Source organism: Colobus angolensis, unplaced genomic scaffold, assembly GCF_000951035.1.
Source record: "Colobus angolensis palliatus isolate OR3802 unplaced genomic scaffold, Cang.pa_1.0 Scaffold38, whole genome shotgun sequence".
NCBI classification, from domain to species: Eukaryota; Metazoa; Chordata; class Mammalia; order Primates; family Cercopithecidae; genus Colobus; species Colobus angolensis.
Genome location: NW_012117154.1, coordinates 5,440,406 through 5,454,229, shown reverse-complemented (window position 1 = coordinate 5,454,229; position 13,824 = coordinate 5,440,406). Strand labels below are relative to the sequence as shown.

The window sequence follows — 13,824 nt, the reverse complement described above, 5'->3', positions numbered from 1 at the left end:
CTCCAGCATTTCAGCAGCTGGGAGCACAGGCCCCCGCAGGAGGCCCGCTGTCACTGTCCCGCTGTCCTGCCTTCCAGCATGCAGCACCATCACCGAGCTGTTGACCTTTTAAAGAGAAAACGGAAATCTCAGTTTTTATATGAAATTACCTGATTTTTTTCAAACCACAGAGCGAGCCTAAGCAAATGAGTGAGCAGGGCGGTGTGGCTGGGGGTCCAGGTGATGCTCCAGACTGCGGGCTGGAGGGGCAGGGCTGGGGTAGAGCAGGTGAGTTGGAGCACCTTTGCGAGGTGGGCCAGCTGTGCACAGGCCACAGGTGGGCGAAGCTTGTGCCCCTTGTCTCCCGTCCCTGGTCTTTCTGCCCACTGACCTCTGCTCCTTGGGGGGTACTGGCCCCAAGTGCCTTCCGTGCTGTTGAGAGATCATATGTGCAAAAGCAGCTCGGTGCCTCACATCCAAACACGTTATTCCGTGCAGTGTTTATTGAATACCCACTGAGGGTTGAGGCAGGTAGTGAAATAGCCTGTAGTTTGGGTGACTGAATTTTTTGTTTCCAGTTATTTCTTGTCTTCAGCCCAGTCTGTCTGTAAAGACCATGCCACCTGCAGACTCTGTCCTCTCCTGCTCACCTTTCACCCTGTCGCATTGCCCCACCTAGCGTCCCTGGGATGGGGCACAGTGCTGTCAGCCCGTAAGTCATCTGCACATCTTGGAAGGAGATGATGCCTGGAGATGCCGGCATCTTGTCCCTAGCGAATCACTCATTCCCTTTCATTCATCTATTACGTTCTTGAGAACGTGGGCATCAGGTGAGCGCTAGGAGGTCACCCCCAGGGTTACTTGGCCACTGGGAATGGCTATCCAGATAGAGACCCGCAGAGCCCTGTGGGGTGCTGAGGTTTCAGGGCCCTCGCAGTGGTCTCAGCTGCCAGCCTTGTTTACTGCTCTGTGCCAGTGGGGCCCCATCTGTCATGTGGACCACAGTATTCCCAGTGCCAACCCCAGCCCTGGTCACAGAGGTGACTCCCTGGGATGGGTATTGGATGAATGGGTGCATCTCCATACCCGTCATGCCAGAGCAAGAAATCAGGGACATTGTGAATGTGCATGAAACACAGTAAAAAGCCAAGGGGGTAACTAGCTTTCTTCTTTGATACCTACTTTCAGAAAATTGCAGGTATTTCTGTGACTTACTGGTTCCTTGATAGTCCGTCCTAGGGAAATACCTACATGAGCTAAAAAAAAAATGGAGCTGACCTAACGTTTATAGTAAGGACCAGCAAATGGTCAATTTTCTATTGTAACGTAAGCAACTGTTTACACAGTTCAGTGAGTAACCCTTATCCTGACATCAGTGATTATTTGTATCTCTCGCACACTGAGGAACTGTTGAGACGCAAGGCCTGGAGCACAGTGCTGTGCTTCTGTCCCGGGTTGTGGTTTCCCCAGAGGAGCCTGGTGGAGAGGCTCCTTCCCATCATGAGACGCTGCAGCCCCTCACCATGCAACTCCTCTGCCCACAGGTGTTCTCCTGCCGGAGCAATATGAATAAGCACCTGCTTACCCACGGCGACAAGAAGTACACCTGTGAGATCTGTGGGCGCAAGTTCTTCCGCGTGGACGTGCTCAGGGACCACATCCACGTCCACTTCAAGGTGTCAATCACGTGCTGCCCTCACCCAGGCATGCTCATGGCAGGCTCCCGGGCCAGCATCTGTCACGGTCAGCTCAGGCTTCCATAGCAGAATTCTGCAGGCAGGGCAGCTTCTGGGCAGACATGTGCTGCTCACGGTTCTGGAGCTGGACGTCAGGGCCCCCATAGATTCGCTGTCTGGCGAGGCTCACTTCCTGGTTCATAGGTGGCACCTTCTCACTGTGTCCTCACATGGTAGAAGGGTAGGGATCTCTTCTATAAGGGCCTGAATCCCATTCTTTTTGTTTTTTGAGACGGAGTCTCACTCCGTCACCCAGGCTGGAGTACAATGGCAAGATCTCACTGCATCCTCCACCTCCTGGGTTCAAGCGATTCTCCCGCCTCAGCCTCCCAAGTAACTGGGACTACAAGCACCTGCCATAATGCCCAGCTAATTTTTGTATTTTTAGTAGAGACAGGCTAAAAATCACCATGTTGGCCAGGCTAGTGTTGAACTCCTGAGCTCAGGTGATCTGCCTGCCTCAGCCTCTCAAAGTGCTGCGATTACAGGCATAAGCCACCATGCCTCACCCCAAATCCCATTCTTGAGGGCTCCAGCCTCATGACCTAATGACTTCCCAGAGGCCCTGCTTCCTGATACCATTTCCTGGTGGGTTAGGATTCAACACGGGAATTTGGGAGGGTTCAAGTATTCAGACCACAGCAGCGTCCTCAAATAGTTGACAACTAGCCACATTTCATCTCTCCAAAATGAATTCTGTGACTGGGTTGGCCTCCCTTCCTGTGGCCCAGCTGCCAGGCCCAGCTCCCCCGCCGTGGCTGCTTCCCATCCCGGACCTGGCATTTGCATCCCTCACCGCCTTTGAGGAAAGGGAGGAACAGAGCAGAAGCTCTGGGAGCAGGGCGGATTTGGGGTGTGATGAAGGGCGGGAGAAGCGCTGGTCAAGAACTGAGGAAGGAACAGGTGGTATGGGAGACCCACTCGGGGGACTCCCCAGCAGTGCCTGGCCCTGGGCGCAGATTGGGATCTTGCTGGGCGCATGTGAGAGGTAGCCACAGGCTGTGTGGAGAGCGAGGGCAGCTCTGGCATTTAGGTGGGGACCCCTGGGGACAAGCTGGGATGGACTGGGGCATAAGTGTGGCTCGTTAGGGCCGTCATGGGCATCAGAGAGGCATTTCTTCTGCATCTGGGGAAATGATTGATCGTCCCTGTGGTATAGGTAACTGAGTGAAGCGTCTGCTGCACTGTTAGAAACCGGAAGTGTTGGCTATTTTCCAGGACATTGCTTTGATGGATGACCACCAGAGGGAAGAATTTATCGGTAAGATCGGGATCTCCTCGGAAGAAAACGACGACAATTCTGACGAGAGCGCGGACTCGGAGCCTCACAAGTACAGCTGCAAGCGGTGCCAGGTATGGCGCGTGTGCCCTGCAGTGCCTGGGTGGTCTGGAAAGAAATGTGGTAGTTTCAAGGCTGCAGGCCCCACACAGCAGGCACTTTTGTGGATCTTGGAAGCAGTCCTCCCTCCCCAAAGGCTCTGGCCAGTGGTCCTACTGCAGACTGGGTGGCTGTCCATCACCTGTGCCTGGAAGGCCAGCCCATGCCACCTCGGTGCTCAGGGATGGCCTGTGTGGGTCTCACAGGCACACTTCAGGAACTTGCCTTGTGACACGTGGGTCTCACAGGCACACTTCAGGAACTTGCCTTGTGACACATTTCAGGAACACACATGAAGTGTGGGGGTCGGATTCCTAGAAGGTGGCTGTGCTGGCTGCAGGCTGGGGCACCTCTCCCCTCTCCCTTTCTCCTCCCCCTCCTCCTCCCCGCTCAGGCCTGAAGCCCTCACAAGGCCTCCCCCGTGCATGGAAGGGGCTGGCCAAAAAGGAGAGTGGTTTGTTTCTGAGGAGAACCATGCTCTGAGTTTTGGGCGTAAGGCCTTATGGCTTCTTAGAAGTTCCCCATCAAGCCTCTGAGAGTCCCTTCCGCCCTGGCGTGAGCCGTGGGTCCTCAGGGCGTCGGGTGCCCTGGTTTGTGGACACGACCTCATTAGCTAAGAGGACCAGGGAGCTCATGCGGGTGTCAGCAGTGCCCCGTCCACCTGGTCTGCAGCTCACCTTTGGCCGGGGGAAGGAGTACCTGAAGCACATCATGGAGGTGCACAAGGAGAAGGGCTACGGCTGCAGCATCTGCAACCGGCGCTTCGCACTGAAGGCCACCTACCACGCCCACATGGTCATCCACCGCGAAAACCTGCCGGACCCCAACGTGCAAAAGTGAGGCCTGCTCGGGGGCTCCTGGGTTGTGCCAGGAGGGAGGGGACACGCTTCCTTGCAAAGAGACACATGCTTTAAGGAGCCATTTGTAGCTTCGAACAAGTGATATCCTCTGGGTCCCAGGGCCAGGGCTGGGGGCGGCAGGACTGGGGGCGGCAGGACTGGGGGGCAGCAGGGCCAGGGTTTATCCTGTGCTTCCACATGGCACCAGCTGGCCATGTTACAGGAAAATAGCAGGGTTCCTGCCCTGCCTACAGAATGACCCAAAATACTTTTTCCCGCAGCAATTAGGTTTCATTAATGCCAGGCCACATCTGACATACAGCCCATAACCCAAGCAGTCTGCTAAGTGAGTGACTAAACTGTCTCGTCCAGGGGCTTAGCTAACGAAGAACCACAGCCAGCACAGCCTAAGAACAGACACTTACCATCTTTAGTCCTGGAGGCGGGAGCTCAGGGGTCACAGTGGCAGCAGGGCTGCCGCCTCTGACACATCTCTCCTTGGCCTGTAAATGCCTTCTTCTCCCCGTGTCCTCATGGGACCGTCCCACTCTGCGTGTCTGTGCCCAATCTCATCTTCTTGTAAGGACACTGGTCAGATTGGTCAGGGACCACCCTGATGGCCTCATTTCCATGTAATCACCTCTGGAAAGACCCCATCTCCAGAGTCACATTCTGAAGTGCCAGGATTAAGACTTCGATGTAGGAGTTCGGGGGGTTACGATTCAACCTGTGGCAGAGGCTCAAATATTTGCGGCTTTTATCATCCCCGTGGCACCTTATTGCCTCACCTTTGCAGAGGAAGGTGTTGGGGAGAGCGCCCTCGCTGCCATGGAGCCCCGAGGCTGTGCGGCCATCCTGAGCTTGTCTCTGGTTTCAGGTACATCCACCCCTGCGAGATCTGTGGGCGGATCTTCAACAGCATAGGGAACTTGGAGCGCCACAAACTCATCCACACAGGTGTGTGTCTGTCAGGATGTGGGGCCCTGGCCCTTGCAGGAGGGGGCTGGCAGGGAGGGATGCCAGGGGCCTCCATGTATTCTACACAGAGAGCCGTCGCACCTTGCCTCCCCCGTGCCTTCCTCTGTTTCTCCATCTTTTCCCGTCCTTATCGGCCCTGCCACTCAGAGCCCAGTGCCCCCTGCCCCCTTACCCCTGCAGATCCTCAGGGATCTACTCGAGCCATAGGACCCCCGGGAGGGCTCTGTGGAGGCTGCTGAAGAGGCGACCCCGTCCCTGTCACTGCACTTCCAGCTGCAGGGGAGGCTGGGTCCCTCTCCTTGGTATGTCCTTTTTGCGGCCACCACAGATTGGAGCTCCTCGGTTCTGAGTTGCGGATGCCTGTGTTCTCAGGTGTGAAGAGCCACGCCTGCGAGCAGTGTGGGAAGTCCTTCGCCAGGAAGGACATGCTGAAGGAGCACATGCGTGTGCATGACAACGTCCGCGAGTACCTGTGCGCTGAGTGTGGGAAAGGTGGGTGCAGGTGCGGGGGCCACGGGCCAGGCTCAGCCAGGCTGCCCAGCTGGAGGACTCTGGAAGGGGACATGACTGAGAACTGGCACATCGACCATAGTGCGAGAGGCATTGCCAGAGTGTGGCCCTGGAAGCCCATAAGCTTCAGTCACTTACTTAAAAGGAAAGGACTCCAGGCAGGATTTAAATCAGGAATCTGCAAGAAAAAGCAAGTAATCCAGAAAGCAGAAAGATGTGATAAATTTAAAGGCAGAAACAAATCATTTTAAAAGTAGAAAAACAATGCAGGATCTAATTGTTTAAAGTACAGAATGATTCCCAAAACCACCACGGGGTCAGACAGTAGATGCAAAACCCTCAGCGTACTCACTACGCAGACTAGAATTGGCTGTGTGGTGAGAGAGGAATTCACCACGGCCGAGGAATCTTCATTGTAATGACAGAACATTCATAACAAACCTAGTAATAAAATGTCTCAAATTAGTAAGCAAAATAGAAATATAATTCCAGTACACGTCGTAATTGTAACCCATTCCTGTTTGTTTTGAAAAACAACTTCCTAAAAGTTTTGGAGCAGCAGGTCTGTCTTGGGCTGTGTCAAGCGACCTTGCTCATGCTGTCATGATGACAGTGTGAAGGAAACACAGCTCGATGAACTGCACTCACTGGATGACCCCCATAAGCACGGGTAGAATAACACTGCATGTCAAAGCCTAAAAGAACTGCCTGCAGAAAAGGCCAGAAGGGGGATATTTCCCTTCCCCACTTCCTGGCCCTCGGTTCCTCGCCTCAGAGGGCAGCGCAGGCTCTTGCCCCTCCTCCAGGGTAACTTTGCGCAAGGACAGCACGCGGGTGGTTATTGAAAAAGCAGCGTATGCACCTCACCAAGACGTATTTTTTAAACAATACAGACAGGTCTGGAAGGTGGTGTTGTTACTCTCCCCTCAAATCCCAGCCAGTCCTCGCAGAGCCACTGCGGTGGTTTCTCTGAACGGAATGTTGGTAGCAGTGTCTGACTGCCTTAGTGAGAGGCTGCCTTGCTCTTTCTCCCCGTCTGCCTTAAGCTCCCAGCCCCTTTCACCACCTCTGCTTCCCTTTCCTCCCCAATGCCCCTAAGTAGTAAAATGTTTAAGACACTGTGGTGAGCCTGGCTGGAGGGGTCCTGAGTAGCGTGTAGAGACAGGAGGGCCAGAGGTGGGGGCTTATTCAGGGCCGGGCCTCTTAGGCAGGCAGAGAGGAGCCACACCTGAGTCCCCTGCAGGTCCCCAAATGCCACCAGGTGCCCTGGGAGGTGAGGGGTGTGGGATAAAGCCACATTTTATAAGGTTGTAGAGATTTTAGTATTTGAACTGTGTTATTTAGTTGCATGGTGTTTTAAAATGAATTCTGAATAGTTGAAATAAGATGCTGGCATTAATACATTAGTTGCCAGATTTATTTTACATATCAAATTTCAGTATTGTCATCTTGCTGTCATGTAATTACTAGTACATACCAGCACATGCTTGTGCTTGTTTTTTTGATACTTTGCTATTTTTTTTTTTACTTGAAAATACATCTTGGAGATCTTTTTATATCAGAACATATAAATATTACCTGATTTTATTTTTCAAACCCTTGGTACGATTCCACCATGTGGATTCATATAACCAGACCCTTTATAAAGTTTCTGGTTGTCTTTTTATAGTCATTTATTATTAGTGTTCCTAGAAACAGTGTTGCATATTATTACTTTACTTTTTTTTTTCCAGAAACTCTAGCCCTGACCAGGGACTTAGTGGTGTTGGGGACCAAGTGGGAGGCTATTAGAAGTCATGAGAGCCTGTCACCAGCAGGCAGGGGCAGGGGCCCAGCCAGTAGGTTTTCTGCATGTGTGGAGGAAAACACGTTGTTCAGAATCACATCATGGGCCTTGAAATACTCAGGAATGATCCGCAAGAACTTAGTGTGGCCGGTGAGAATGTGACACCAGGTGTTGAAAGCTATACAAAAGGCATGCCCTGTTTGGGTTTGGAAATTTTAAGTATTTAAAAAACGTCAATTTTCCCCACGGCAATTTGTAAACAGATTAAATCACAATCCCAATAGAGCAAGCTTCACTCTGAGTGGCACTTGTGTTTATTTTGAAACTGTTGGCAGATTTTCTTTGTTAAATGGAAGGAAAAACATTACTGTCACCAACGCTGGCTGTGGTGGGGAGGTCAGAAGATGGAGATGCCATCTCTTCTGTATTTCTGGTTTTTCTATGACTGTGTATTAGTTTTGAAATTTGGAATATGTTCATTTCAGAAGCAGGAAGAGGGAGGTGCTGGGGTCTGGGCGAGTCAGCAATGACCGGCACTTTTTTTTTTTAATCAAGAAGATGAAAAGTAACTTTTTCAGGTGCAATCACTCTTCGGTCATTGGTAATAGGCCTGCAGGTGCTGTCCCCACCCGAAGGCAGGAGCCCTGCACCTGTGTGTGCTGGCAGTACGGCTTCACCGCGGGGCGTTTGCTCCCCCTGCTGGCCCAGCCACACAGTTTTCTCTTAGCCAGGGAGGTCTTCTGGCCCGGCCTTGCAGGAGCTGGTGGACAGTCACCCCTGCATCTGGTGAGGGTGGAATCGGAGAACCATTCACCAGCTTACCACAGAGCTGTGTTCAGGCTCAGTCGTTTTTCCCCAAATGTGGAAGGAACATGGTGGCCTGGGAATGCAGACTGCCCACTGCCCTGGGCAGGCACAGTGAAGGCTCTTCCTTGGGGTAGGGGAGGCTGCCTCTGGGCTGGGTCTCCCTGTGCCCTGGTGCGTGTCAGCCTCCCGGGCAGGTGTACCAGGCCTCCCTTGCCCATGTCCCCTGTGGAGGGCTTTGTACAGTGCTGTCCCTGCCAGCACCCTGTGCCCTCTGACTCAGCCCCTATGCCAGGGCCATCCTTTCTTCACTGGCTGCATAAGTGAGGCTTTGGAGTATTTCACCTTCTTAGATTGGCTTCTTAAAGGTAGATTGAAAACCACTCTTGAAACCATCTACTGTCTGAATCCTAAACACTTATATTATCAAGGTTGAAGACAACGTTTAGTCATACTTGTATTAATCTATCTCACCAAATTCTCCTGCTGGGTTGCCATGGGCACACAGGGAAGTTTACCCACAGCCCCTGGTGTTGCTCGCCTTTTCGGGGCTCGGCCAGGCTCTGGCAGGAGTGCACCTGATGTTGCAGTCACTCTCCTGGCCTCTGGGCACGGTCACTTCCCAGGTCTCACTGCTGGTGGACTGACCGGGATCCTCAGGGGCTGGCCCACGCCCTCACCGGTACCGCACGGTACTGCCGATGTCTGTGCCTGCCCCAAGGTCTCGGGCATGGGCCCCCCAGGTGGGCTGCATGGGGGTATGGCTACCTCTGACTCGCCGTGTCCCTGAAGGCATGAAGACCAAGCACGCACTGCGCCACCACATGAAGCTGCACAAGGGCATCAAGGAATACGAGTGCAAGGAGTGCCACCGCAGGTTCGCACAGAAGGTCAACATGCTGAAGCACTGCAAGCGGCACACGGGTGAGTGTGAGGCCTGGGCCGCACCAGCCACGGTGCTCACTGCATAGGGAAGCCAGGTGGGCCATGGGGGAGGAGAGACACCTCAAGACCCTTCCTCTTTGTGACTCCCAGTGAGTGCCTGGTTCCCCAAGGGAGCTTCCTGGGGCCATGGTGAGCGGCCGTGTGTCTCAAAAGGTCCCCCCACCCCCCGCACAGAGGCCTTGTCAACCGCAGTGCATGCTGCACAGCTCACCTCGGGCATTGGGAGACCGGTCAGTCCTTAAATGTCCCTCCCATTCAGCTGTTTCCCCCATAGGAATGTGCACAAGAAATAGCGACCAGACAAGGGCCAGGGATGTGCATGCAAGGTTGCTTGTCATCTTGTGTGTTAGGGAAGGTGCCGGAAGGTCAGACATAGCCTCGGTAGGGCAATGGCCAAGCCATGGTGCATCCAGAAGAGAGCAAGGCATCCCTTGCATGGCGCACACCACCATGCCCAGCTCATTATTTTATTTTTGTAGAGACGGGGTCTCGCCATGTTGCCCAGGCTGGTCTCGAACTCCTGGACTCAAGCGATCTTCCTTTGGCCTCCCAAAGTGCTGGGATCACAGGCATGAATCACTGTGCCCAGCATCAGCTCTCGTTTGAATTAGTCAAGCTTTGAAGAATCACATTTACTTTGTCTGAGCACGGCAGTTCTGTTGTCTCTTATGCTTGGCGCATCTGTGCCCTCCTTGCCATTGGTCCATGGTTTCAGTTGCTGTTTCCTCTCTCGTCATATCACATAGGCTGCCTGACGGCTTCGTAGACTAAGGGAGGTGTGGGGGTACATTAATGCTTTAAAGAAATTGCCATCGTTTTTCTCTGTGGGTTCCACTCTCTGTGTTCTCAGACAGCCTTTCCCACATCTCATGATTCTTTTGATATGAAATGTCACCATGGAAGCATCAACTTTCCAAGCCACACTTCGCTGGCTGAGGCTGGAGATAAGCGGTCATTATCTGCTGTTTTCTTACAATTCACCTTCTCCTGAAGGTTCTGCAGTTCCTAGAACATGTCAGGGAGAAGACATGCTCTGATGTGGGCTTACAACACTCATTAAACATAGGAAGTTATGTGCGCCATTCTCTGCAGGCATTAAAGATTTCATGTGTGAATTGTGTGGGAAGACATTCAGTGAGAGGAACACGATGGAGACCCACAAGCTCATCCACACAGGTAAGCAGGCGCAGCCTGAAGGAGCCTTCGGGGCTGCACACGGCAGGCTGCCGGGGCTGTCTGAGCGCCTGCGGGGGTGGAAACGACTGTTTTATTATCTAGACGGTTCCAGAACATTTAGTGGTGTCTTGGCTTCATGGTGGCCCCTTGGCCTCTAAAGATCAGCCCGCCATGGCTGTCAAGTATCGCTTCTTGAATTTTCTCATATTGGTGCAGTGATGCAGCTGCTGCCCGTGGTGCTCCCCAAGGGACAGAGGCTCTGTGCTCACGTGTGCTCGGAGACCAGCACCGGCCCTCTCAGAATGGGCAGGGAATGACAGGCTTCTTGCCTCGTGCAGCAGGCCAGGGTCATTGGGATGGCTACACTGGTGACCTGCGTGTGTCTTCCTTTCCACGTGCATGTGTGTCTGCGTGTGTGTGAAAAGTGGGCAAGCAGTGGACGTGCTCCGTGTGCGACAAGAAGTACGTGACCGAATACATGCTGCAGAAGCACGTTCAGCTCACGCACGACAAGGTGGAGGCGCAGAGCTGCCAGCTGTGCGGGACGAAGGTGTCCACCAGGGCCTCCATGAGCAGACACATGCGGCGCAAGCACCCCGAGGTAAGCTGGTGGCTGTGCCCCCTCCCTGCCCCGCAAGCGGGCCATGCACTGGCCACCCCCATACTGGCACATGGCCCACCTCCCTCTGCAGACCCCAAGTACTGGAGGCGGGGCCTGAGTCTCGGGTGCCTCTGTGACTGACACTGCCTGCCACCACATAGGAGGCGCGTAGTGAGTGCCTGGGAGAGGTTTGGAGAGCCTCAGGCGGACCTTTGCCAAGGTTATAAATTACATCCTCCCTGAAATTATGGTAAGATGGAAGCACAGCCCTGCCACTCCCCCCAGTTCTTCCCACTCACGGAACTAAATGTGCAGAATGGGGGTCCCATGTGGTGTTGGGGCCGAATATGACACTGAGGATGGGGAGGGGGAATTGTATAGATGCAGACAGAGCCCAACTGCCCTGAAAGCCTGCTCCACAGGAAGGGCCGGGATGTTCCATGATTAAATGTGCTTTAAGGAGGAGTACCCTGAAAAACAAAACCAGGGGAAGACTTGGTTGTCAGGTCACGGAAAGGAGTAGACTCTTAGCGTAACAGCAGCAAAAGGAGTTGTGAACACAGGTTTGACTCCATAAGCACTTAGAACAAATACGGGCCAAAGGAAAAATGAAAAATCTGGGCCGGGCGCAATGGCTCACGCCTGTAATCCGAGCACTTTGGGAGGCCAAGGCAAGTGAATCATGAGGTCAAGAGATCGAGACCAGCCTGGCCAACATGGTGAAACCCCGTCTCTACTAAAAATACAAAAATTAGCTGGGCATGCTGGCCAGAGCCTGTAGTCCCAGCTACTCGGGAGGCTGAGGCAGGAGAATTGCTTCAACCTGGGAGGCGGAGGTTGCAGTGAGCTGAGATTGCACCACTGCACTCCAGCTTGGGCGACAAAGCGAGACTCAGTCTCAAAAATAATAAATCTGCACAGACTATGACTGTCTTAGGCAGATAGAGCCTGTTAACATTAGCAGTAACATGCAGTGGCTGAGAAACACACAAGGCGCACTCAGGGTGTACATGGAGAAGGGAGCTCATGCAGGAAGAACAGCCATGGTGAAAAACACACGGGAAGGCGTTCAGCTCACCGCGCATCGCAGAAACACAAACGGTTGCGGCGGCGGACAGCACCCTCTGCCTGTCGAGGGGTCAGGAGGTTTTAGATTCAGTGACCACACTGGCCGGCTGGCACGAGTTGCTGCCCTCACCGTTGGGTGTTTTTGTTGAAGGCAGCATCACAGTATTTCTCGAGTGTTTAATAAATTATTCCAAGCCCTCGACATCCTGCAATAGGAATGTGATCCAACTAAGTGATAGTTTAGCAGTGTGTTTGCCTGCACACACATGCTTACACGGATCCGCAATTGTGAAATGCTCATTACATACGTGAAAGAGGAGTCTATGTTGTGCACATATATAGTGTGTGTATACACAACATACGTCACGTTGTGTGTGTGTGTGTAACACGTAAATGGGACAGGTAAAGAAGGGAGCAAAACAGCCCACGCTGATTTTTCTCGTGTTCTTGAAGTTATGGGTAGTTTCTTGTCTTCACGTTTTTCTACATTTTCCAATCCCCTCTCATGACAGTGGCTTCCTTTTGGAATTGGGAAAGCGCCGTCTGCGTCAAGCGTCAGTCCGTCGGCTTCCTAGCTTGGGGGTGATCCAGGACACTGCTGTGTTCCTGTTCCTCTGCAGCCTGATCAGGCTCCCAGGGTGGTGCAGGGACTCAGCCTGCTCTCCGGTCCAGGAAGCCAGGGGACCGTGCCTGCATACTCTGCCCTGTGCCCTGCTCAGCGGGGAGCTTGGATTCCCCCGAGTTCCACTGCTTCCCTTTTCATGTCGTGGCCAGCTGGTGTTTTTCCTAGAAAGACAGAGTCGGGGGAGCAGGAACCCAAAGCGCCAGGACCACCTTGGTGCCCCAGGGGCAGGGCAGGCCCTCCAGCCCAGGCAGCAGCCCGTGAGCAAGGCTGGCGTTTGAACGGTTCCTCTCCACGACTGTGTGGGTTTCTAGACTCCAGCGTATTGAGAGTGCGCACATCACTTCTGCACACTGGAGTTCTGATGTGCATAGCTGGGTGGAGAGGCCTTACTGATCAAGGCGTCTCCCACAAACGCTGTCAGGCAGAGTCCCCTCACCAGGATTAAACCACTTCCTAAGGTGGCCCGACTGCATGTTCACCTTCTGTGTTCTGCTCCTTCAGCTGGGCTGTGTGTTACCTATCCCCACTCCCCTCAAGCCCAACGCAGACAGAACCAAGTGACTCAAGAGGAAAGCCTTCCAGACGCAGGGACGGTGGTGCGGGGGGATTTTGTCTTTGTTCTCAAACCAATTTGTTTCTCCAGCCTTTTATCCTGTGCTCTGTGTCATTCCTTTCCATCATCTCACAGGTGTTTCCCTCTACGTTAACTCAAACAAATGCCTACCAGTGATGTGATGGGCCGGCCAGCCAGGGTTCATCCCTGCCCTCCTGGACTTTACGGTCTGGGCAGGAAACAAAGAAAAAGGAGAAGTAGACAGAGACGCAAAGTGATTACTAGAATAGAGGATATGGAAGAGATACCCCCCGACAGCAGTGTGAGGGGAAGGAAGGGGACTCGGGTCGGCTTTGTGTAGCTGTGTTTGTTGCAGTGAGGCCTGGCTGGCTGAGAGTAGGACACCAGGGGTCCCCCGAGCCTGTACCCATTGGTGATGCCAGATTCAGGAGGAGGAAGGTGTTCATTGGAGTCAGACTAACTTTAAGTTGTAAACTAGTTAGTTTTAACTGTTGGACTAGTTAAACAGGCATAACTACTTACAGAGATTCGGAATGTTTTAGGATACTGTTTTGTGACTCCAAGCTATGGTTTTCCTCTTCTATGAACTATGGTGGTGATGGTGTGGGAGATAGTAATGGTGATGGTGGTGGTGATAGGGATGGTAGTGGGGGTGATGCCACATGGTGGTAGTGGTACTGATGGTGGTGGTGGTGATGAGGTTAATGATCGTCATGGAGGAAGTGGTGATGGTGTTGGTGGTGATGCCACATGGTGGTAGTGGTACTGATGGTGGTGGTGGTGATGAGGTTAATGATCGTCATGGAGGAAGTGGTGATGGTGTTG

The 13,824-nt window shown here is 53.1% G+C and overlaps 1 protein-coding gene across 1 annotated transcript in view; it reads left to right on the top strand.

Annotated features, from left to right (window-relative positions):
• The window catches only part of PRDM15 (PR domain containing 15), an 81,921-nt gene that overhangs the window by 62,184 nt on the left and 5,913 nt on the right, over window positions 1-13,824 (top strand). Inside the window, 8 exon segments of the mRNA XM_011954223.1 lie at window positions 1,450-1,655; window positions 2,934-3,068; window positions 3,766-3,929; window positions 4,810-4,889; window positions 5,283-5,402; window positions 8,803-8,934; window positions 10,048-10,131; window positions 10,557-10,732. Coding sequence (XP_011809613.1) covers window positions 1,450-1,655; window positions 2,934-3,068; window positions 3,766-3,929; window positions 4,810-4,889; window positions 5,283-5,402; window positions 8,803-8,934; window positions 10,048-10,131; window positions 10,557-10,732 — 1,097 coding nt within the window.